This window comes from Brassica napus, chromosome A9 (assembly GCF_020379485.1).
Source record: "Brassica napus cultivar Da-Ae chromosome A9, Da-Ae, whole genome shotgun sequence".
Classification (NCBI taxonomy): Eukaryota; Viridiplantae; Streptophyta; class Magnoliopsida; order Brassicales; family Brassicaceae; genus Brassica; species Brassica napus.
The window spans coordinates 38,906,561-38,930,842 of record NC_063442.1 but is presented as its reverse complement, the minus strand read 5'-3'; the positions used below and the strand labels follow the sequence as shown (position 1 = coordinate 38,930,842).

Genomic DNA, 24,282 nt, shown 5'->3' with positions numbered 1-24,282 from the left:
TTTCAATTGAAAAAGCATGATTTTAATGAACACTAAATATGGAAGAGTGAAAAAAATTTTCTTTCATGTTTCTGTTTTGTTTCATATTTTTATTTTCAAAATTTCAAGTTTTGATTTTAGTTATAGATTTGATTATTTTATTTGACGGTAGAATCATTTATACTTATTTGTTCATTTATTTGAACATGTAATATTTTTTTAATAAATGACTATCTTGACAATATGACTAAAAATTCATATAATATGATCTCAAACAAAATAATTATGTTTTTTTGGTATAAAACCGAATAAACCGAAAACCGACGGTATATAAACTGAACCGAACCGAAGTAAATATGGATCTAGAATGGTAGTTATATTTTACTAACCGAAATACCGAAAACCGAAAAAAACCGAACCGAAACCGAACCGATATCCGGATTGAACACCCCTAAAAAATACAATAATTCGAATTAGTATATTCAGACCGCAAAAATTCAATTAATGCATTTCAAAAAATTCATTATAAGCTTCTCCGTCTTTGATTTGGTTGTGGCGATACAAACTCGGTTGTTCCAGTGACTGGGACTCGACTTTCTCTAAATCTTACGGTGAAAACTCGCTCGTACCAGTGATATTACATCACACAATACGCATATATCTCTACCTTCGATAGTATATGCTTATGATAGTGAGCCAGTGATATTACATGGTGGTGGTGACATGTGAGAATATGGACGGTTCCAGTATTGCAACCAGAGCGTGCCCTCACACTCTTTAAAGATCGTTCTTGGCTGAAAAAGAGCTTCCAAGATCTTAGTTACATACAGAAGAGAACAGGCTCCCAGCAAAACCAGCATATACTCGGTTCATTACACAACCCACAGATGTAGGCTTTTAAAGTCTTAGTCGAGGAATATATTTCGATAAACAATAGGAACTGCGTTGAAATTATAGATCATACTCGGGGTAATGAGAAAAATATCTGATTCCATAATAGTATTTATTAGTACAAAGGTTTTTGCTTCTCTGCTTGACTGATAAATAGAGAAAAAAACTCAGAACTGAAACTTGAATTCAACAAAAACAGCTTCTTTACTTCATTCCTTCGCTGAGGCCAGGTGGCATGCCTAAGCTCTGCGCAAGGTCACTCATTCTTTCTTTCATAGCCTGTTGAAAATTCAAAGAAATCTCTCAAATTACAAGAGATGAAGAGAGACATACTTTTATTTGCATTGTTATAAAAATAAATGGTCAGTGATTGCTTTACCACAACACTCTTTGCGTGTGCGTCCTTGTAAGCCTCCGTGACCAACAGTGAAAGTTTCTGTCAAAGGGAAAAAACACACAACAATGAGAAACCATTATGATTAACACAAAGGTAGGTGGTGTGGTCACTAACCTCAGAGCCTAACTCCATTGCTGCCTCTGTTATATCAGTACGGATTGGTTGCTGGTTACCTGATAACGTAACCTGAAACAACGATACAGGTTAAGTTCTTGTTTATAAATGATCTATTAGGACAAAACAACAAGTCTTATCTTATGGATTAGGACAAAACTGTGTTAACTGATTAGAGGGACAAGACTTGCACTACTGACCTTGACAAGCTCGCCTTCACAGTAACCATCAAACTCTGCCCTGAGAGATTGGAAGGAAAAAAACAGGAGACAAAACTCAATAAACACAGATACTTGAAAGAATATTAATGAATGTGAGAGAGAGAGACATACGCAGCTAACTCTTTTTGAACACGAACAGCCTCAACTTGAACAACCATTTGAGCTTTCTTGACAGTCTCATACATATTCTGCATATTACCAAAGATTCCTCCTGCCTAGACCCCAAAAAAGAAATCACAAATCTCATAAGTTCCGACCAAACCCATGTCGTATTCTGAAACAAATAGGACAAAGCTTAAACCTTTGACTGTCCATCCTCAGTATTATTATTATCTTTGTTGTTTCCACCTCCGAACAACCCGTTCACACGAAGAGACCTATTGGGCTTGTACTGATTTGGCCAAGTCGCGTTCTTGTTCTGTCTGCTACTTCCTCTCTGGGAATTAAAGCCTGCAAATTTATCAAAGAAAAATTCAATCGAAATGTATACTTAAAACCTAAAATGGATAGAGTAGAGAGATACAAAAAGTCAGTAGGTAAGAGAAAGAGGCTGACCATGTTGGGAGAAGGGAGATAGTAAAGACTTTGTGAAATCGGTGGTCGAAGCCATGGTTCTTCTACCGGAGGAGATAAGAGAGAGAGGAGAGAAAGGGCAGAGATTAAACGGAGGAGGAAGGAAATGCCTTTTTTTTTTTCTCTTTAATTCAAGACTTTTTTTTTGTGTTAGTTAGTGTTCAAGCTCTTAACCGATAATTTATGGCCACGTCAACTAAATAAAATTTAGATATATACTACTCCAAATTATTAATGTAAATAGATTATTTGGTTATTCTATTAAAACACACACAAAAATTATCAACAAAATAGCACAAAATTAAATTAAAATGACAAAGTGGACTTCACGAAATAGTAGAAAACTAAATTATTCTTAATTCATAATATATTTGATATAAATAAATATTTATAAATGATTTATTAAAAAATATTATTACTTTAAATTTTATACCTATATCTAAATTTCAAGTTCTAAACTTTAAATCTAAATTCTATTTTTAACCAATTATTTTTAGAGACATGTATCTTTAAACCATTTAATGAATGTTTGATCATTTTTCTCCTTATTCATTCTGCTTCTCTTTCCACCATCAATGTGTACTCGGGAGGAGATAACCAAAACCGAATCACGGGAAACGATGAGTACTCGCCGGAAAACGTACATGATGAGATCGATTAGAGGCTGAGGAAGAGTACAAAAGAAGACTGTCGGTGGAGTTATGCGGATTCATCATCGCCATGTTTTTCTCCTCCATACAAGAGAACCGATTCAACTTTAGAACTTGCTTGGGAGAGTATGGGTGGAAGAAAACCAGTAACGAACCGAAATTTTTAAACCAAACCACAATCAAAACGAGTTGCTAAACCTCTGGTTTCATTGATTAGACATTGCTAAACCGAATCTAGACACTAATAAAACCGATTATAGTGTATAATTTACTAAACCTTGAGATTTGTAAATTTTCCTTAATTGGTATGGTTCTTAAGTGACACGTACTTCAAGGTATGAAATCAGATCTCTGATACCGGAAACTAGAGTTAAGAAATCAATGATCATTAAAGTTTGTGTCAGGTTTGTGGTATACTTTGGTCCTTGGCATACTGCATGTGTGTTAAACATGTGACTAGAGAGGAAGCGGATTATCACCAACAAATAGAAAAAGGATTTTAGCGGGGATGCGTTACTAATTGGTGGTGGTGCGAGGACTATCTTTATAAGTCTCTGATAGCTTTCTGCATGATGTTCAGCTGGATGAAAAACACAAGCAAAAAATAAGAACAACAAAAAGATGGTGGAAAGAGACTTGTATATTGAATTTCATTAACACCATGAATATATAACAGCATTAAAAGAAGTTTTTAAAGTTTTGCTTTGATTAAAAATATTCATATGCCAACACTTTATTTCGTTGCTACCAATACGTTTCATGAAATATTCATATGCCAACACTTGAATTTCATTGATACCATGAATATATAACAAGATTAAAAGAACTTCTAGGCTACTTGCTAAACCAATGAAGATTTTGTATGTTCTATTCCCAATCTACTCGAGACTATTGTGAGAAAATTATTCCAAGAAAAACCGCTGAAGATATCTCAAAAACCCGTCAAGTAACAGAGACCCCCAGCCATCTGAGTCCACTACCGAAAATCCAATCTTCTCAAGAACGTCGCCTTTAAAACTCGGCTTGACGTCGCCTACTAGCTTGCGGTTACACTTGTCCTCAAGTTTATCAGTGAACCAGCCATTCTTTGTGCCCAACGATCTTGTAGTATCAGCTATTGTGAAGAACTTTCCCTTGTACATGACTTGCCATGTCATCATCACGTCATCTTCACCGGCAGTGATAGCTGCGTTGCTTACGTCGGCTTCTAACTGGAACTTGTCGCTAGGATCAAACTCGAGATCTTTACCCTTTTTGTAAACCGATGCTTTCTTTTTTTTATTTGACACGTGGATGATGAAGCTGAGATCAGAGACTGATATCTTGACAGGTTCCGCGACTTGATCTTTGCGTCGGCGTTTGGCCTCCGTTTCAACAGCGGAGACAAGGTGTTTGCACGAGATGCTTTCAGTGTTTTTCAATACGATCTCATAGGGAGAAGAGCGCTGTGAGGACCTTGTGGTTAAGAGAGCCTTCCATAGATCGTCCGAGGAGAAACACTCTAACCACGTGGTTGAGACGCAAGAGGCAACGGCGAGAGTCTCTGGATCCATGTAAGGGCCAAGAACGCATAGAGTCTCCCAAGACGGTGGATGCGGTTTGGTATGTTCATGCACATCATCTTCTTCATGCACAGTGATCTCGTCGTCACGTTTGCGTTTCAGGGGGTTTTGTCTCATGACGGCAGGAGATGACAAAACACGTGGAACAACGACGGAGGCAGAGAGATACATGTAGAGGTTATATGACTTTTGTAATTTACGTTTTAGTTTGGAGTGGTTCTATGCTATTGATCGCTATTTATAGGGCTTTATGTTTGCTTTCATAACTCAAAAAGGAAACTCGTAAAAACAATTGGCAAATTTTTATTAAAAAAATTGGATCTTGCTATTCCTCAATCCTTGTATGTTTTGATAGGTCTGAAAAGTGAAAACTAACTAACTTTTGTTATCTTATCTCTCTCTTTCCAAATTTAAAAGGAACGGATTAAATAAGAAAAGATACCAAACCGCATTTCTTAACAGTATTTGGCTAGAAAATAAATGGAACCGTGTGAGGGTGTTGCGTAAGCAACAAGCAGAACATGTTCAGGTATCGTATCTAGTTTCATATCAAAATTTGCTATTTCTTCCGGCAAATCAAATACATTATTTTATAAAAATACAAAAATATTTTCACTATTTTACCGTTTAGTTACAAGTAAATGGTCTTTTAATTGAAAAAGGTTTCATAAATCATTTTTAGATATTTGCTTTGTATATCAATTTGTGAAGTCTACAGCAACAATCCATGAATAATTGAACATATTATTTATTTTAAACCATTCGCTCATTTTAAAGTCTTAATTTAAGGTCAATATTTAGCTAATCAAGCTTTATAATTTGTATTAAAGCTTAAAAAGTAGGGTTTTTATTTGCTTTTCTTATTACGTTAGTATTTTTAATAACTAGCAATTTGTGGTTTCGGGCTTTTTTAAGCTACAATCTACCTTTAAAAAAATTAATACCAAAGGGTTTTGTAAATCATTTCTAAAAGCCTGTATCCACAACAGTGACAACCAATCAGATTTATTTTGCTATTTTAAAAAATTGTTCCATTTAATATTTTCTCATATCTTTCACAATTTATAAACTTTCTCATCTCTCTATTAAAAGAAAAGTACTATTTTTATCTACTACAAAATAGTCATACTAGAAGTCTAAGTCCATATATTCAAATAATTTTTTTTATTGTTTACATTAGTTTATTTAATGTATAACATTTCTAAATAATTATAAGGATATTAATAACAAATCCATTTTAACTATAAATTTAAATTTTAGTTTTAGGAATAACAAAATCTGTTAGAGAAAAAATCTATCAAAATCTTTTTAAAAATTTAAATATTCTTTTAATTAATGCATTGATTAATTTCGAAGTTAGTAGTATAATATTATTATAAATTAATTTTAATTAAATTTTATTATAAACAAAATAATGAATTTTTTTGCTAATTTTATAAATTTTATAAGTATATTCTACATTATATTAAAATAGAAGTAATTAATGAATTACTATTAAAATTATGTTTTTTTTTGCAAACATATTAAAATTATGTTGAATTGGTAAACCAATATATTTTAAAAAACAATTTCAGTAAGATAAATAAATAAAATATTATTCACCGTTTAAAGTGACTAAAATATCATTCACCTTTTAAAATGATTAATATTCATAAATTATGTAATAATTTTTACAAAAAATGAAATTGTTAACATATGTTAAATTTTAATATTTAGAACTATATATCATCTATTTAGGTATTTATAATATGACAGCAATATATTATTATAAATTATTATATAAAAAATAATATAAAATTTTATATTTATAAATAAAATGTTACCCGCACTGGTGTGCGGGTTAAAATCTAGTATCTATTGGAAGCTACAGTACTGTCCACCATCTCTTGGCATTGGCAGCTCCCTCATATGTTATGTTATGTACGTAAGTACCCAGATATGTTGGTATTCACTAAGCCGCCCCAGATCTTTCGCTATTTACAATACTTACTGATCATTAAACTAACTCAAATTATATTTATATATACGGATTACGTAAAAAGACGAAAATACTGAGCTTACATGAAATTAAACTACATTTTCTGCATTGATTTTCTCTAAACCATTTATTTCACATCCTCTTCCTACAAGTAAAAGACAAAATGGAGAAAAGGATGGTGGCAGAAGAAAATGGCAGCCAAAAAGGAGCAATTTACAAGTCATTGTTAAGTGTTGGCCATGGAAACTTGCTTAATGACAACAAGGGAGACTTAGCATCATCTCTTCTTCTTCTTGCTTCTTTTGCATTAAATGAGTCATGAGGCTACTCTCTTCTACCTGGATTCACACAATGACAAACTCTGAACTTGTTAAAACATTATAATATAACATAGATTCTTGGCTTTTTTTTTGTTTGATTTGCTACCTCCATGATTGCTGTTGATGCCAACATATCTTCACATCTGCCAAGCATAAAATTCTCCTTTGTAGCTATAACGGAGAGATCTGAAACTAGCTTAGTCACCTCTTCCATCTGCAGTTCCAACAGAGGGAAAAGTTCAGGCACGTGAGAGAGGACATATCATTTTTATTGGATTCATGAAAAATTAGTCTCACCTGAGAGTGTAAAGACCATATGGATGATCCCATACCATGCATTACATCAAAAGCTGATGACATAGCCAACTTCAGAGATCTGAGGTCCACCTGTGACCACAAGAGCTTTTACTATTCTTGATCTTCAAATTGTTTTATATCACTCTTTGAAAAGGTAAAACCATATATACCTTTGTTCCTCCGGTTAATGGAAGACGCAGAGTATTTGCTTCCAAGTCTGCAATGGCACCAGCTAAAGAACTGACATGTTCTCTCTCAAGTATGGCCCAATCTTCAAGGCAAACCATCTGTGAAGATACATACATACACGGAAGCATTAAGACCACAAGGATGATAATCTCATGAGAGAGAGACAGAGAGAGAATACGTACCTGCTTATTTAAGATATCATCAAGCTTGGTTTCTAGCTTCATCTGCTGGAGACAAATTCTTTGGGATGTCACAAGATCTCTCAGGTCTGATGTTGCATGCCAGACATTGTATAGAGTTTCCTGTAAACATCAAGATTGTTATAACACAGTGTCACATTAAGCAGAAAGATAAAAAGTATTTTACCTCAGCAATTAAACTCTGAATATATCTTACACCCTCAGCTCTAGCATTTGCGAACCGCCACTGCGAATATCTATTATAAAGCAAGCGGAGCTGATGAACATCTTCTAAGTAAGTTGTCTTTTTTCCTTTCTTAACATCAGCGATGAAACTAAGAACCGATGTTGTGGTGGTGGTACTCGATTGTGTGCATGTATTGCTTTGTCTTATCCGGGAAGGACTCACACCTCTCGGCGGTGTAGACGACCTCAAACAAGAGCCTCTTGAAGGACTCAATCCTCTCAAGGGACTCATCCCTCTAGAGTTAGAGGATGATGATGAAAACGAGGATCTGCTAGGAGAAGCAGTGCGTGAACCAGGAGCAGACAAGGGATGCACTCTAGCTGAAGTTGCTCTATCTAACAAACTTGCAGACAAAAGCCTGTGTCTAGACTCTAAATCTTCTGAGCTTGTTGGAGATCCATTACTTTCGTAAGAGGACAACAACCTTGCTGTGTCACTAGAAGACTTCTGCAAAGGTTTATTAGACATTCTCCTAACCGCTTTATCACCAAGATCCAAGCTTCTGTTCATAGAATCTGAGATGATCTTTCCACCGATTCTACTAGGCCATCTATGCTGTTCTATTAACCTACTATGAGGTGGACCATCTACAGGTTTTGAATTCTCTGATTGACCTGCAGATACATTCTTTGTTGTTGTTGTTGTTGTTGTTGTCACACTCTTTTGTTTATGTGTTACATTCGAAGATGGTCTCAGTGTCCGATCAATCGAAACAACCGGTTTCTCCTTCTTACTAACGGGAACCGAGACTGAATCAGACTGAAATGAAACGCTGAGGCTTCTCATAGTAGAAGGCCATAAGCCTTGACCAGTAGTAGATAGTCTCCTAGACGCAACCGGTACATCACTAACCGGTGTGGACGGGTTAGTGGGAGTGGTTGGCGTTGAGGAGCGTTTCCTCTCTGCTGAAATAGCTCTGCTTGAAGAGACAGTCCTCGTGGCGTTAGGCGAAGGGCATCTCCTTGTTTTAGTAGGAGTTGATGATCTGTATCTTGAACTGACTTCCATTGTTCTAGACCGGCGAGTGGCGGAAGCAGCAACTGCATTGTTCTTCTCCGCTGGGACAAGAGGAGGTCTTGTAGTATCTGTTAGAGATTGCTGTTGCTGCTTCCTCATTGATGCTTTCTTGGAACCATAAAACGTTTCCATTCACGCTAACAAATACAGCCTTGCATTGATATGGTTCAGCAGATAAGTTTCCCTTTTATTCTGCAATAAGGCAGGAGAAAAGTGAGATACCTTACAGATGTGTAAGATGGAGAAAAGCAGAGAGAATCTTTAGACAACCAAGATGATAAAGAAAGGAAAGATTACACCTTTACAACAGAGAAACAGATCAAGAATCTCTTTAAATCAATCCAAGCAAAAAAAAAAGAATAAAAAGATGAGATCTCTAGGTGTTTTTGAGATAGGTTTTACATCAAGAAACCAAAACAGATCAAGACATGGACAAGCTTTGGTCCTTGGGACAAACTCAAATGACTATAAAGGGAGGTTCTGTAGTAGGGGTCCCCTCAGTAAAAGAAAAAAGGACAGCAAGAACAGCTTGAGACCTAGGATTGAAAGAGATAAGAAAAGTTGAGCCTAGGACTATAAAATCAAGTGTCAAACAAGAAAGGATAAAGAGAGAGAAAGGCAGGTCTAGTACTAGTACTAGTACTTCTAGTAGTAGTTTAATTGAACTTTCACATATACAGAGATATTCTTGATTTGGATCAAAGACTTTTACTTTTAAAAATCAGAGCAAAGAAGATCTAATTTTCAGTGTCATTGACACGGGTGTGCCATGGTCTGATGGGTTGGAGTAATTAATGAAGATTTCAAGTTTCATTCACAGACCCACCTTTCATCTTCCTTCTCAAAATCAGAACCATCAAAGTTCACAAAAAGAAGTTTCCTTAACTAAGATTTTTAATAATTCATTTTAGAAATGGTATGACTTATATATATTATAATTACTATTATTTTTGGTTAAATATTATTATAATTATGCTATGAGTTATATATTATAATTGGATTTGCAGATTTTCTTATAAGAAGAGACAAAGATGACCATGTGTGTATAGAAGAATCAGTGTCCACACTTAAGTTAAACGGTGATTTTTCCTTTTTGCAGTAATAGGTGACAATAATGCAAATTTACGTGCGTTTGATCCCTCTTGGTGATTAGAATATAGTTTATGTTTTGACCATATGAGATAAAATATAAGAAGAAAACTTTCAAATTTTATAGGGAAAATGCAAATTTCGATTGAAAAACAATTCTTTTTTTTTATTTTTGGGTTTATAATGAAACGAGAAGAATCCAAAAGAGTCTGTTTTTATTAACATGCCTCCTGTCTCTCATGAAGCAGACAAGTTTTATCGATCGAAACTATTTAGAATTTAAAAATTAAAATTACTTTCTCTGCAAATCTTAAATTGTTCTTCGTTCATTAAATCACTCTCTCTAAACGCCAAAAACGGAAACAGGAACTGGCACTGTCGACTAAACCAGATTCGTTATTTCTAATTTTGAATCCAATTTATTCTAAATATTAGGTTTTTAATTTTGATGCGGTAAACCGGAAAATTACCTTGAAAATTGAAGTTGGGTTATGGGGATTCGAACCTGGAAATGGAGAGAATGGTGAAAAAAAATCTGATCCAAACGTGATTAGAGTATAACCCAAAGTGTAATATTCCTCGTCGGGAATGGAGAAATCACGCCGGAATAGTACCGGAAAAGATTTTTTGACGATTTTGTGAATTTGAAAACTCGAGAAAATAAATTGAATTTTCTTTTCTTTACTGCTGGCATTGTATCTTGATGGGTCGTTCGTTTATAATTATTTGGGTTGGTTATTTACCTAAATAAAGAGAAAATGTTGGATTTTAATAATTTTAAATCATTGACCCCACAAAACATCGTATGATGATAGTGATATTATTTACTTTTGCAAGTGTTAATCTAACTGACTTTTCAGTGTGAACGCTCGTGTGTCTTATGCAAAAAAAAAATCGTAATTAACTTTCTACACTTATATATCCATTATATGATGAATATTTTGAATTTTAAATTTAAATAAAAATAACATATAAATTTCTTATTTTCAGTTTTATTATTTTATTTTATTTGTTTTACATTTGAGAAAAGAAACTAATTTTTTGGATGTCGAGACATTGGATATCTTAAAATTAAATTTAATAAAAATACAAAAAAAACATTTACATACATATTAATTTTTAATCTGGAACGCAGAATAGTAATTTTTAAAATAATTTCATAATATATTATTTTTAATAAAATAAATTATATATATATTATTTGATATAAGCTTAATATGTGCTATGTTGATCAAAATATTTTTTACGGAACAACATATATAATATTTTTTTTATGTTTTCCTATTTTAATTATTAAATTTCTAATTTGATATAAATAATAATGTGACCAAAATTAGTTAATCTATTCATGTTAAATTCGAACTTTTAAGAATTTCAACATAATTTTCAAATTGATTAAACTGCTTTATATTTTGAACAACATAGGGTTCCATCATTATTTGTTTGCAAAGGTTTTCTTTTCTTCCTTGTTACTCTTCTTTTTTTTTTTTTTTTTTTTTTTTGATAACTCTGGTATCTGGGCAGCCACATTCTCAACTATCCCCCCGAAAGGGGTCCAGCGCCCCAACGGAAGGGATGTTAAATCCGTTGTGGCCAAGACTCGAACCCGGGTGGCGGGCAGTACAGCTGTACCTCCTTGTTACTCTTCTTAGGTGGAAAGAAATGAACTCCTCTCGTTTAAAGCTTTACCTAACTCATTTTCTCTTATTTGTCTAATTCTGATTTTCTTCTTTGTTTTATTATTGCTGATTTCACTATGGGACAATGTTCATTTCACTTTTTTTTGTTACTATATCAGTCAGACTATACAAACATATTTTATGTAGAAATGCGTGAATATTCTAAGAAAATATGTTGAGAAAGATAATTAGTCGTCACAAAGGTGTACGTACAATGGAATCTTGAGTAAATAAAATCAAAACACTAATATATTTCACTAGTATTACACATAAGACAAAGTTAAGTAGTCTATGATTAAACCACAAGCTTACCTAGCCGCATTCATGAATTTGAGATTAGAGTAATAATGAAGCTATATATATATACTAACAAGGTAACTGCTAATATTATTGTAACCATTACAAATTAAAAATGCCGCGAAAGTGAAGATAAGTTAGATTACTCTTCATTCTTTTTGGCGTTTGGTGTTGTTAAGTATATAAGCAAAGACCAAATGATGAGCATTCATGTGCTTAGCATGATTAATTGTGACCACCATTTAGTTATTGCATATGCCATGCTTCTCCAATGTTTCCATTCCTTTTTTATTAAGTCATTGGATCTAATTTGTGCCAATATATAATATATCATCCAAAATAATTTCATACAACATCCCTTTAATATCTAGGAATGACCATTATGATTCAGTTATCAAGTTTCATTGAAATGAATCTCATGGGCTATAAATATGGTGAAAGAGTTCCTCCTTTTCTCTTAATTTGGATAAACAAATCAAATCAGAATTAGAAAATGCTTGTCCAGGAGAACTGTGGAATTCAAGATCAAGAATCCAGCTTGTTGTATTCTAAAAACAACCTTAAGACATTGGTTGCAATATTGTTTTAAGAATATAAGTTTAGAATTATACAAGTTTTTTAATGCAAGTAGACAAAACTAGAACAAGAGATCCATGTTTCAGTTTGAGGAGAAAACAAACTATCCTTTTATTTATCAAATAAAAACAAAGAATTATTTTATCTATACTATTAAAAGGGAAGCAGTCTTGAAAAATCGACTTATAAAAGATTGTTAAACCATTTTACTAGATTATTAATATGTTGGTCTTATCTTAAATTTATACTAACAATATATTACTATATATTTCTTTAATAATGATTTAATCAATTTAATAGGTGATATAACTAGATTTCTTAAATTTTCTAAGATTTACCTTAAATAAAATATTTTAAATTTTTGTGACATGAATAACTAAACAGTTTCTATATTTTTTGAATAAAAAAATCAAAAATCGAATCGAAACCGAACTAAAACCCTAAAAAAAACTGAATCGAAACCAAACACGTAGCTTTAAACATATTAGTGAACTAACAAACAATAAGTTTATCAATAAAAAAATCTCGCGCTTTTAAGCGCGGATCAAAATCTAATTATTTTAAAAGAGAATACTGAAGTTGACATTGGATGCCATATAGGCAAATCCTAAATCACAAGGAAACAGTTGGAACTGGAGATTATGAAAGAGACATAAAATAGGATCTTATGTGATGTCTGGAAGATCTTGTCTCCACAAGTGAGTTCAATGAATAGAGTCTAAATCCCAGAGCCATTCATAGTGTCAATTGAACAATCATGAAACATATCAAAAGAACGACAAGAAGGTTTTTTTTTTGTTTCCTTCTATTTCCATGGTGCTTTAAGAGCTCCAACTATAGCTGCTGAATCTTTTCCTCCAAGTTATGTTTTTCAAGCTTCTCTTTATCAGATTTGGGTAGAGATTAATGATAGAAGACGTAAAAATTCACATTCAGCAATTTATTTTTTGTCAAATATTCGACCAAAATACTCTAATCGTCTAAAATGGCCTCGAGTGTTTTCGACCAAAATCCTCAAATCGTCTAAAATGTTTTAGCCTTGATATATGTAACAAATTCTTAGAACTTGATATTTAAAATCTCACCGGAAGTTATTAGAGTTGACACTTAAAAAGTAGCCAAAAAACTCTAGGATTATTGGTTTAGCTACAAAAATCTGGCGATTTCGGTTTACACATAAACCGGATCATCTAAACCGTATAATCCGCAATTTCTATTTCCCCCATATCCGTTCACTCTTTATCTCTCTGGGGCAAAGGCAAAAGCTTATCTTCTTCTCACAATCAGAGCAGTGAGTGCCAAAAAAGATTCAAAAGTCGCCGAGAGCACAAACCCTCCTCTAATGGCGTCTCTCTCCATGGCTTCCGTCAACCTTAGCTTCTCTCCCTTACGCTCTCCTCCAAAGGTCTCCACTCACGCTTCCGTTCAATTCGCTCGGTTCAGCTCGTCGAGTCTTGCCTCAGCTCACTGCATTTCTGGGCTTCGCGCGGTTCTTCCTCAGAAGATATCCACCGTCGTCTCTCAGAGTTCTCAGAGGCTTCAGACTCTTACCGTTTTCGCTCATAAGGGATACAAGATGAAGACCCACAAGGTAAAGTTTTAAACTTTCGAACTTCATGTTTGGTCGTAAAGTTTTGAACTTTCTTGAGAGCAAAGTTGTTCTCTTTGGTAGGCCTCGGCGAAGAGGTTCAGGGTGACGGGTAGAGGGAAGATAGTGAGGAGGAGGTCCGGGAAGCAGCATTTGTTAGCTAAGAAGAACAACAAGAGGAAGCTGCGTCTTTCCAAAATGGTTGGTTCTCTTTTATTTCTCGTTCATGTCTTCAAGGTTATTTAGTTTTGTGTGTGTAAATTGCATTCTTAAATTGGGTAATAAAGCTGCTAGGGGAATAATGTTGCGACATTTGTTTCCATCAGGACAATGACATCAGTTTCATGATCTGAGTGTTCCTAATTCGTGATCACAAGTTCTAGTTTTACTTGTTTTTTTCGGCTTTGTTAGATAGCAACTTTGCTGCTCTGTTCTAGACTAGACCCCCCTCTTCTCTCTTACATGTCTAACTTTATATGTTCTGTATTCTGTAACGCAGCATGAAGTGAGCCGGAGTGACTATGACAATGTGATCGGCGCTCTTCCCTACCTGAAAGTCAACCGAAAGGCGACTTAAGCAGAGCCGGCTTGATCATTTTCTTACCTGCATTTCTCATTTTGTAATCTAAGTTGTGATAATACTCTCTTTTGTTTTTGTGATTTTTTGGTCAATGAGTTGATCCTTCTTCTACCTTCTCGTTTTCTTGTCTTGCGTGTCCACAAATGTGCAAGACTTTCATGACAAACTGATCTAGGTGTAAGATGTACATCAGTAATGAGTTTGGCCATGGTCATGGTTAGGCATGTGTATATAAACTAAACCAAAACCGGACTAATGTTTACAAATATCTGAATGATTCGAAACATAATCGAAAACCGAATGGATATTTAAACATCTAAAATATAGTTTATAATCACCAAATATTCTAAAAATACTGGTTATAAATCGAAGTACTCGAAAAAATTAATTATCTGAATATTTTCATCTGAAATATTTTAAATTATTACATAATTGAATTACCTGAATAGTTTTTTTCTTAAACATTTAAATTTATCTGATTACCCGATATTTAATCCAAAAAATCTAACTTTTATCTGAATATCTAAAAATCGTATTGAAACGAAACCGAATTGGATCCACAATTTACCAGATATTAGTTGGTTCCTAAAACTATTATTTGAACCGAACCGAAAACCAAAAATGAACTGAATTTCATAATCAACTGAACAGTTTCTATATATATTTTTGAATACCATGAGGTTTGGGGCCGAAGCCTGTAATCCTAAGTTTCAAAATCATCATGTAATATTAGTTTCGTTTCAGCAGTCACTTGAACTGGGAATTTCTAAGACAATGATCATGGTTCTTTCCAGTTGAGCAAGTCTGCTAACAATTTCTGTATATATATTTCTAGAATCAAATAATCAAAAACTAAAAATATTTAACCGGAACCAAACACCCAGACCTACTCATGGTCATGGTGATGGTCACGGTCAAGGACCAATATCACTCGAAACGCTTTCTATTCTGAAGTCAGTCCATCCAGTATTTTCTTCCTTGGTTTCATGCTTATTGCTCTGATATGGAAGTTTGACTTCTCAGCATTTATGGTTCTGATCATTGCTTATATATTATATATTGAATCCGTTATTATATATCTTATATATTTCTATAGCCTATAGGTACCATCAATCATCAAGACCATTTCAAACTACAGAGTCAAGCCATCTCCCACACCTATAATAGCTGGAAACTTGGAGAAATTATTGCTACTGGAGTTGTGCTTGGAAGCTACCTAGCCATCATGACTGTTATTTTCTCTTTGGTGGCACACAAGACAGAATTTTTCTCAGTAATAATATAATCGAGTTTTTTCTTGGAGTACTAGACTACTAGTGATAATTTGTCTTCTTTTCCAAGTGTATAAAGTTGTAAATTAATTATTTAATTTTACATTGGATTCACAGGAGACGTTTGGTGTGAAGTCTATCAGGAATAGTAACAACTCATGAGTGAGGTGTATCTACAAGTTAGTATCATTAGTCAAGCTCTAATCTTCGTTACAAGATCAGGGAGTTGGTCCTTTGTTGAACGTGCTGGAGCGTTACTGATGATTGCTTTCCTCATTGCACAACTGGTAAGATCATGATCAAAACTCCACATATTGAGGTAGAGAAAGGTCATCAACGAACCTCTTTCTTCCAAATGCAGGTTGCTACTTTGATTGCGGTTTACACAAATTGGGGAATTCGCAAAAGTTATGGGTATTGGATGGGGATGGGTTGCAGTTATCTGGCTATACAGTATTATAACATACTTCCCATTGGACATTCTCCAGTTTGCCATGGTGACTGGAAAGGTTTGGCTCAACTTGGTTAAGAACAAGATAGCTTTCACAACGAAGAAAGATTTCAACAAAGAAGAGAGGGAGGCTCAATGGGCAGTTGCTCAGAGGACACTTCAAGGTTTGCAGCCAAATGAAGTATTACTAATTCTGTGACTGGAGCTAATCACCGACTGAATGTTTTATTTGTGAACAACAGGCTTAGGGAGCTGCACACACTCAAGGGGCATGTGGAATCATTGAGCGCTGGTGAGAACGCTGGAGAGATCACCGTAGAATCGCTTTGGTATACTTTTTTCTTGAGGAGACAGATTGTGAAAATTCCTAGTGAACGAAAGACGGAAATCCTTAAGGTGTAATTGGTGACCAAATAATGAAATGGAATAATGTATTCTTTACAATTCCTAATTTTTTTTTATCATTTACAAGAAATTGTTTTTCTTTTGCATTCATTTTCATTCTTTTTATTCTAGAAGAATATAGAAGAAATTTGTTCCCCGCTAAAATTGATAAGGAAACATTTTTTTTTTCATTCCTCTAATATTATTTCTCTGTATTTTTTCTCTACTCATTCCTAATGTTATTGTAATTGTCACCAGTTAGACCCAGTGTTTTTAGATTTTTTAGTGAGAAATTAAAAAATAGAAATATCATTTATATTGAGTAATTCTTCCAAAAGATACTAAAATAAAAAAATTTGACCAAAAGATCACAAAAGTAGAGGATGATTAAAATAGGTTTCATCAAAAAGATAAAAGATTTTTTTTACCTTACCTTATAGATATATAAATATAAATAATTATTTAAATAAACATTTTTTGTATTTTCAAAAAAATACGTTTTCAATTCAAAAAAAATTGAAACTTTTTTCCAATTTTTTTTTTTTAAATCCAAAATTTTGTTTTGAAACTATTTTAAAATTATTATTTTAAATATTAATATGTTCGCAATCCGAAACTCCTTCATTTCCAAAACTTCATCCTCAAATATAAATTCTAAGTCTAGATTAATCATTTTAGTCATTTTAAATGGGATATAAATGTCTTATTTTCTTTTTAATAGAATATTTTGGTCATTTTGATCCTTGTGTACTATATTTACTAGTCCTAATAATTTATGATAGAAAAATTCAGTATTGTTCTAATGAGTTCACTTAAATATTTAAAGTTTATAAGATTATGTTATTTGTTAATTACAGGGTTTATTTCATATTTATAAAAGTAAAATAAATTGCGACAAAGACAATGAACTCAAAATTATTTTGGTTTTTATAAAAGTAAAATATATTGTGACAAAGACAATGAACTCAAAGTTAATAAAGAGACAAATCATTTTTCAATAGGGAACCAATTAGCTAATTTTGGGAACTACAAGTGACGACAAAACAGACCAAATGAGACCTTTAGATAAGAAGCCACATCCGAATAAAACGCCACGTGGTAAATCCTCGTCGATTGCCGTCATTTACAAAAGCAAAGAGGGACCCAGCTCTTACAATATCCATAACACACCCTCGTGTCGGCCTACGAATCAACCAATTATTTTTTTTTTGGTAAAAAAATCAACCAATTATTCAAAAGAGAAAGGAAAAAATATTGCAAAATAACCTCATAAGTGAAGACAAAGACGAAATACTAACTGGCCTTCAAAATATTTCGAAATTTTATGGCTGAAAATACTTAAATATAATAAATGGTTCGAAGCTGTTTCCTTGGCTTGAAGTAAGGACTGGTTCTGTCCACAAATGTGCAGCGAGTGTAACAGATACATTAGCAAGGAGTTTGGTTATTGTCATGGATCAATGATTGGGTTGAATCTGTCATTTATCTTAGGACTTGAGAATTCAACTTATTATAATTAGATCAATATCCGTCAGAACTCTTCCATCCATTTTTTTTCAAAAGCTGTAAGAGATAATTGCGGCTGAGATAACGACTAACTAGCTAATGCTTTGATAATGAGAGTTCACTAATAAAAATAGCAACACTAGCGTACCATATTTCATTTGCATTTATTATAGACTTAATAAGGGACTGAACTATTGACTGAGATTTTTGCCATCTACAATCAACTCATGCATATTTTAAAAACTAAACATGGGTTATGACAATACTAGTGTAAATTATTAAAACTGTAAATCTTGGCCAATGATATAATCATCGTTATATATAGCGTCTACTTCTAGGGTACTTTATCAATGATGTTGAACCGAAATACCAGATTTTAATTTTAAAACATAATTTATACTCCTGTTTGAAATTAATGTGTTTTTTGCTTTGCACACATTAAACTAAAATTGGTTATAAATACATTATCTTGTTTGATAAGTTTTAACAATTTAAAGTAGTAATAATTCAATAAACAAATATTATTCTTAATTTTTATAAATTCTTTGTAAGAATAAAAATACATAATAAGTTAAGTCTATAATTTGAAATATATATATATATTGGAAAATAGATGGAGTATATAGTAAACACGTTGACAAATACACACAAAGTCTTACAGTTATAACATACAATATAAAATCAATTCTTATGAATTATAACTTGAATCAAATGTTAATAAAACTGATGATTGTTTAACTAAAATTTTTTTAAACCTATTCTATTAGTAACCAACATTTTTTTTGTAAATTAAAACTCAATCTGAGGTGCATGGGTTGTTGATTGGTTAGTGTTGTGGTTGATGTAGGGAGCAAAAAGGTATTTTATAACCACAAAATTCAACCAATAAATTTTTGCTTAATTTCTTAAATTCACAGCCTAATTTTCCTTTTCTTTTTATGAATATGGTATGGGCAATTCTCATAAATATACAATTTTCAAGTTTTGGTCATAAAAATAGACCACAAAGAGAAAAATGACTAAACTGTTTCATTTAATAGGTAAAAGGATAATAATACTCTAGATATATTAAAAAATAAAAAAAATAAAAGAATAAAAGAATAAATTTTTTTATAGTTTTAGATTATATGTTTTCAAATTCAAACTTTTTTATAATTTTTTTTTGAATTTTTTTTGAAACTTTTTTTTTTAATTTTTTTTCAAAATTTCTTTTTGTAATTCGAAAATACTTTTTAAAACTATTTTTAAAATTTTATTTTCAAATTTTTAATATTTATTTTCTATTTTCATAAAATTTTAAACCTCAAACCCAAATCTCCACCCATTAACTCTAAACCCTAAGGTTTGGATTAGTTAACCCTAAAAATATAAGTGTATATTTACTTCTTTAATGAAACATTTTGGTCATTTTGATTGTTAGAATCTATATTTATGATAAAAACTTTTTTAGCGTTATTCTAGGGTATGATATTTCCACAACTTAAAAATTATGTTTTAGAATTTTCTAGTAAGTCGTTGAGTCTTACAATACACAATTAGGCTTCAAATGGTAACTGCAGTTTGAGCGGTGCGGGACACAAGGTTTAACTGCGGTACAGTTTTAACAGTTATAAAAACGTATAGATATATGGTATATGCAGAGAATTTTGTTACTGTTAACTGCGGTGCAGAGCGGGGTGGTTCATAACATTTGAATGGTGACTGCGGTTTGAGCGGTGCGGGATAAACGGTTCAACTGCGGTGCGGTTCTAACAGTTATAAAAATATATAGATATATAGTATACGTAGAGATTTTTGTTAATGTTAACTGTAGGGTGGGGTGAGACGAGACGATGGTTACTATTCGAAGCCTTAGTATTTACTTATTGAATTTCAATTTAAAATCACGTTAAAAATCTATAGCTACAAAATTATTTAATTTAGATTATACAACAAAAAATAGAAGAATCAAGTGTAAATTATAATAGTATGTTATTAGATCCATGTTTTTAAAATGAATACGGGAAGTACATGTGACGACAAAACAGACTTATTAGATAAGAAGCCACATCGGAATAAATAACACGTGCCGAATCCTCTATCAATAGCCGTCATTTAAAAAAGCCAAACCGCGGGACCCACCTATCGATACATCCCATAAACACACACACTCGTGTCGGCCAGCGAATCAACCAACATATTCAAAAGAAAAATAAGAAATGACAAACATAGCCTCCTAAGAAAGGACAAAGAGGAAGGGCTAATCTGGGTATTTTCCAGAAACTCAACTTTCTTTTTTTTAAATAATAAAGTCTCGAGGAAGAAAGAGAAACAGAATCCACCCTCTCTCTCTCTCTCTCTCTCTCTCTCTCTCTCTCTCTCTCTCTCTCTCTTTCGCGTTTTTTAGATCTTCAAAATCAAATTCGTCACTCTCATTTGATTTCAATTCTTGTATCTTGTGAACCTTTATTCATTTTCAGTTTACTGATGAAATCGAGGAATCTAAGACCGGCGTCCAAGTTACCGTCAAACTAGAGATCGTCGAGGATTTTCTGGAAGAAGAGAACGGTCCTGCTAACAAGCGATCTAAGGTTTGTTCCTTGAACTGATTTTGATTTTATTACATCTGAACATAAGTGTTTTGTCGTGTCGTTTGTTTTTTTTCTTAAATTTAAATTTTGCTCTTTCTAATCAGCTATGGAGCAATGGAACAAGCGTGTCTCTTATACCACCGAACCTACTTGATGAGCCAAGTCCTTTGGGACTGAGCCTAAGAAAGAGCCCATCTCTGCAAGATCTCATTCAGATGAGACTCTCTCAAAGTGTTAAGAAAGAAACCATAGCCAATGCTTCTTCTCTTGTCGGAACCGTTGAGAAGCTCAAAGCTTCAAACTTCCCTGCTACCGTTCTCAGGATTGGCCAATGGGAGGTGAGTTCTGCATACAAATATCATGTTTTTTCCTTGGAGTTTATATGGGAATCTAAGTTCTTGTTTGTTAGTACAAATCGAGGTACGAAGGTGATCTGGTGGCGAAATGTTACTTTGCAAAACACAAACTTGTGTGGGAAGTGTTGGAACAAGGACTTAAGAGCAAGATCGAGATTCAATGGTCAGATATAATGGCGTTGAAGGCAAGTTGTCCAGAAGATGAGCCTGGAACGTTGACCATCGTGGTATAAAATGCATTCTCGTTGATCATTTTAATTCCTATAAACTAGGGCTGAGATTTTTACTGAACCAAACTTGCCGAACCAAACCAAAAAGTTTGGTTTTTGGTTAGTTCGGTTTAAAAGTTAGGTGAAAAATATTGGTTTACGATTCGTAAGTAATCAGTTAGCTCGGTTCTCTAAAAAAATATCCAAACAGTACCAATTTTAACTGAAATTCCGAACCGAACTAACCAAAATCCGAAATAACCGAGCTAACCAAAATTGAATTTTATTCAATTTAGACCTGAACTAACCATAAACTTTAAGCTTCGGTAAAGTTTTTGAAACTGAACCAAACCAAAAAAAAATCGGTGAGATTTCGACCAACCCGAACTAACCGACCTGAAGAAACCGAACCCGCATGCCTATGCCTAAACCTTAATGTACTTTGGTTTTGAATTGGTTTCTTGTTTGTTTCAGCTCGCAAGGCGACCATTGTTTTACAGGGAGACTAATCCGCAGCCTAGGAAGCATACTTTGTGGCAGGCAACATCAGATTTTACTGATGGTCAAGCCAGCATGAACAGGTGAAATAACATGTCCGTTGTGTGTCATTTGTCCTTTATACGTCACAGGGTCTAATCGTCTGTGGTGTGTGTGTATATATGGTAGGCAACATTTTCTGCAATGTCTCCCAGGGATATTGAACAAGCATATAGAGAAGCTTCTCCAGTGCGATCATCGCTTGTTCTGTCTAAGCCAAGAGCCTGAGATGAATTTCGACACGCTCTTCTCTGATACACGGCAGTCTATATTCGAGGATCCTTCAGTGTCTGGGGCTCAGTCATCATCAGAACATATGTCTCTGTCTCATGACGCACTCTCGCCTAGCTCAGGTATATAACTATCTTATAACTAACCCCTTCTTGTTTCTATTAGGAGGTTCTTATTATGTTTCTTGTTAACTCAGTGATGGATGCTCGTGCAATCGAAGGAGGAGTCGGTGCAAGAAACTGGAATCAGATACACCAATCTATCTCGATGAACGACTTCCTTGCGTTTCTGTCGGATCAAGCTAACTGTGAGAACAACCCTGAGTTTGAGGACATGAAACAGCTGCTGCTAAGCGACACGCAGACCGAGACATCGGATGAGAAGTCTGTAATGTCGAAGGTGAACTCTTTCTACAACCTCTTGGAGACCGCTGCTAACGATGGGAAAGAGATTGGGCTAGATAACAACAACAACAGCAACAAGAGACACAACAAAACTGAAGAAGGCAGTATAGTTCTTGATCATGCTTCGAGCAGCATGTCAAGGAAAGACTCGTTTACCGATCTGTTAGCACACCTTCCTAGGATCACATCCCTACCAAAGTTCTTGTTCAATATTTCAGAAGAAGACGGTGATGCATAAGGGTCGCCATATAATTGATTCGTAAATGTGATGACGACAAGTCTAGGAATCGTGAACAAGTAGCTGTATATTAATTTCTCTCTATGGGTAAGTAAAAAACCAAGAGAACCTGTGCTCTTGTTTGTAAAAGTGTTTGATTTGTTAGGAACGTGTGTTTGGTGATGATGAATCCATGTAAAGAAGAAAGTGGTTTTCTAATGGCGTTTTCTAAAGCCATTTTATTTGAAACATGTATTAATACTACAAAACTGTAACAAGCTGTCTTTGTTTCATGTTGTCCAGTAACAAATTAAAAGGTTAGGGTGCAGGTTGTTAAATTAGCACCAAAGTGAGTGATAAAGATGGGAAGATCAAAGGCAAAGACGATGATAGAGCAAAACAATGGAAGCAGATTCGGTTTAGCCATTGGTTTGGTTTGCAGACAGTTTACAAAGCCAGCTAAAGAGGCAGAAGTCTAATAAAACAAAAATCTAAGAGCAAGCGAAGTTTTTATTCTTTTCAGATATGTCCTTGTGCACGCCACTTCTTTTGCAAGAAACTACTCACCATGAGCTCGACGCTGCAACTCGGATACAACCTGCTGTAGAGACTGAACATCTCCTTGACACACTTAGACAACTCCGGGTTTCTGAGCTGCGTAGGTTCGTTGTCTTCAATGACGACGTCAAGCCTCTTCAAACCTGGAAAATAGTCCAAGAAATGCTTTATCATGGTCATCTCTTTCATCGTTGCTCGAAACCCCTGAATCTCCAACCTATTCACCGGACAAGCCCTGAGTGAACGACCTTTGCCTTCCCTAGATATGCAGGGACAAGCATCCCCACACTTATCAGTTACATAATGTAACAGACCCTGAAAGGAATACAAAGGGAAACATAATAAAAAAAACTGCTTCTTAACACATGTAAGTTTCATGGTTTGCAAAAATTCTACCTCAGGATTATAGTTTCTAAACGCGGACAGTTCTTAAGAAGAGCTGGCATTGCTTGCCATCCTCTACCCTCTTCACTCGTAATGCCTAAGAACTTGAGGTTGTTGAACACTGGCATTGTATCACAGCATTGGGAAAGCACCTGAAAACAAAGACATTAATGTCACACAAGTAAACTAGACAAGAGAACATAACAGACAAGAAAAACTGAACCTCGAGAGTATCAGCAGTGAAGGAAAGCTTCTGAACATTCTGTATCCCATTCATGAGCTTCACCACATTACCAAAGTTGACAAGAACATTACCCTCATCCTCAACCTCATCCTCCTCCTCCTCCCAAAACTCATTGTTCGGCTCTCTTAGTCGCTTAACCTGTTTATCAGTTAGTATAAGATTGATAGTAGCATCACACAACTTCTTCATATTAACCAACGGATAGTCTTCCGCAACCAAGTCATAGTAGCTTAACACACGCAGGTTCGGAGTATCAAAAGAAACGCTAGTCGGATTCACAAACTCTTCACACCCCGTGCCGTGGAGACTCATCGTTCTCAGGGTGGCACTCGACACAGTCACATCCGACTCTCTCCACTCCATGCTACCCATCCGCAGCTCCTCAAGGGCAGTGAAAGAAGGAATAAACTCTTCAACCTCGCCGCAGAAAATCAAGTCAGAGTCAATGCTAAGACTCTTAAGCACACCTAAGGCTAAAGAATCGCTCCAGATTCCGCCCGGCCACCACCATCAAACGCAATGCTCGCTCTTAGATTA

General features: G+C 34.2%; 5 protein-coding genes, 1 long non-coding RNA gene and 1 pseudogene across 7 annotated transcripts; 3 read left to right on the top strand and 4 right to left on the bottom strand.

Annotated features, from left to right (window-relative positions):
- Positions 1-949: 949 nt before the first annotated feature.
- LOC106368633 (nucleoid-associated protein At2g24020, chloroplastic) lies at positions 950-2,377 on the bottom strand. The gene is made up of 7 exons (XM_013808641.3): positions 2,158-2,377; positions 1,904-2,052; positions 1,714-1,817; positions 1,582-1,621; positions 1,382-1,453; positions 1,250-1,306; positions 950-1,149 (listed from the first exon to the last, which is right to left on the bottom strand). The coding sequence occupies exons 1-7, from the start codon at positions 2,210-2,212 to the stop codon at positions 1,075-1,077; spliced, it is 552 nt and encodes a 183-aa protein (XP_013664095.1). The 5' UTR covers positions 2,213-2,377; the 3' UTR covers positions 950-1,074.
- A 236-nt stretch (positions 2,378-2,613) lies between these two features.
- LOC106365489 lies at positions 2,614-5,606 on the bottom strand (annotated as a pseudogene).
- Positions 5,607-6,449: 843 nt separating this feature from the next.
- Positions 6,450-10,473, bottom strand: LOC106368632 (QWRF motif-containing protein 4-like). Of its 2 annotated transcripts, none has more exons than XM_048741481.1 (7): positions 10,174-10,473; positions 7,538-8,806; positions 7,354-7,473; positions 7,153-7,269; positions 6,983-7,072; positions 6,792-6,899; positions 6,450-6,703 (listed from the first exon to the last, which is right to left on the bottom strand). In XM_048741481.1, exons 2-7 carry the CDS (start codon positions 8,744-8,746, stop codon positions 6,617-6,619), a joined length of 1,731 nt encoding a protein of 576 aa, XP_048597438.1. In that variant the 5' UTR covers positions 8,747-8,806; positions 10,174-10,473; the 3' UTR covers positions 6,450-6,616. The 2 variants fall into 2 exon arrangements, with proteins under 2 accessions (XP_048597438.1, XP_013664094.2); XM_013808640.3 differs by lacking the exon at positions 10,174-10,473 and adding an exon at positions 8,912-9,266.
- A 2,992-nt stretch (positions 10,474-13,465) lies between these two features.
- LOC125578534 (50S ribosomal protein L35, chloroplastic-like) lies at positions 13,466-14,534 on the top strand. The gene is made up of 3 exons (XM_048741480.1): positions 13,466-13,846; positions 13,928-14,044; positions 14,343-14,534. Exons 1-3 carry the CDS (start codon positions 13,598-13,600, stop codon positions 14,418-14,420), a joined length of 444 nt encoding a protein of 147 aa, XP_048597437.1. The 5' UTR covers positions 13,466-13,597; the 3' UTR covers positions 14,421-14,534.
- Positions 14,535-15,173: 639 nt separating this feature from the next.
- On the top strand, positions 15,174-17,006 carry LOC106363692. Its single transcript, XR_007316645.1, has 3 exons — positions 15,174-15,981; positions 16,056-16,309; positions 16,388-17,006. It is a non-coding gene; the product is annotated as an uncharacterized LOC106363692 (long non-coding RNA).
- A 3,376-nt stretch (positions 17,007-20,382) lies between these two features.
- On the top strand, positions 20,383-22,776 carry LOC125578533. The gene is made up of 6 exons (XM_048741479.1): positions 20,383-20,605; positions 20,710-20,943; positions 21,015-21,188; positions 21,645-21,751; positions 21,837-22,060; positions 22,135-22,776. Exons 2-6 carry the CDS (start codon positions 20,821-20,823, stop codon positions 22,578-22,580), a joined length of 1,074 nt encoding a protein of 357 aa, XP_048597436.1. The 5' UTR covers positions 20,383-20,605; positions 20,710-20,820; the 3' UTR covers positions 22,581-22,776.
- Positions 22,777-23,078: 302 nt separating this feature from the next.
- LOC125578217 (F-box/LRR-repeat protein At3g58930-like) lies at positions 23,079-24,117 on the bottom strand. The gene is made up of 3 exons (XM_048740561.1): positions 23,725-24,117; positions 23,514-23,653; positions 23,079-23,376 (listed from the first exon to the last, which is right to left on the bottom strand). The coding sequence occupies exons 1-3, from the start codon at positions 24,115-24,117 to the stop codon at positions 23,079-23,081; spliced, it is 831 nt and encodes a 276-aa protein (XP_048596518.1).
- Positions 24,118-24,282: the final 165 nt, after the last annotated feature.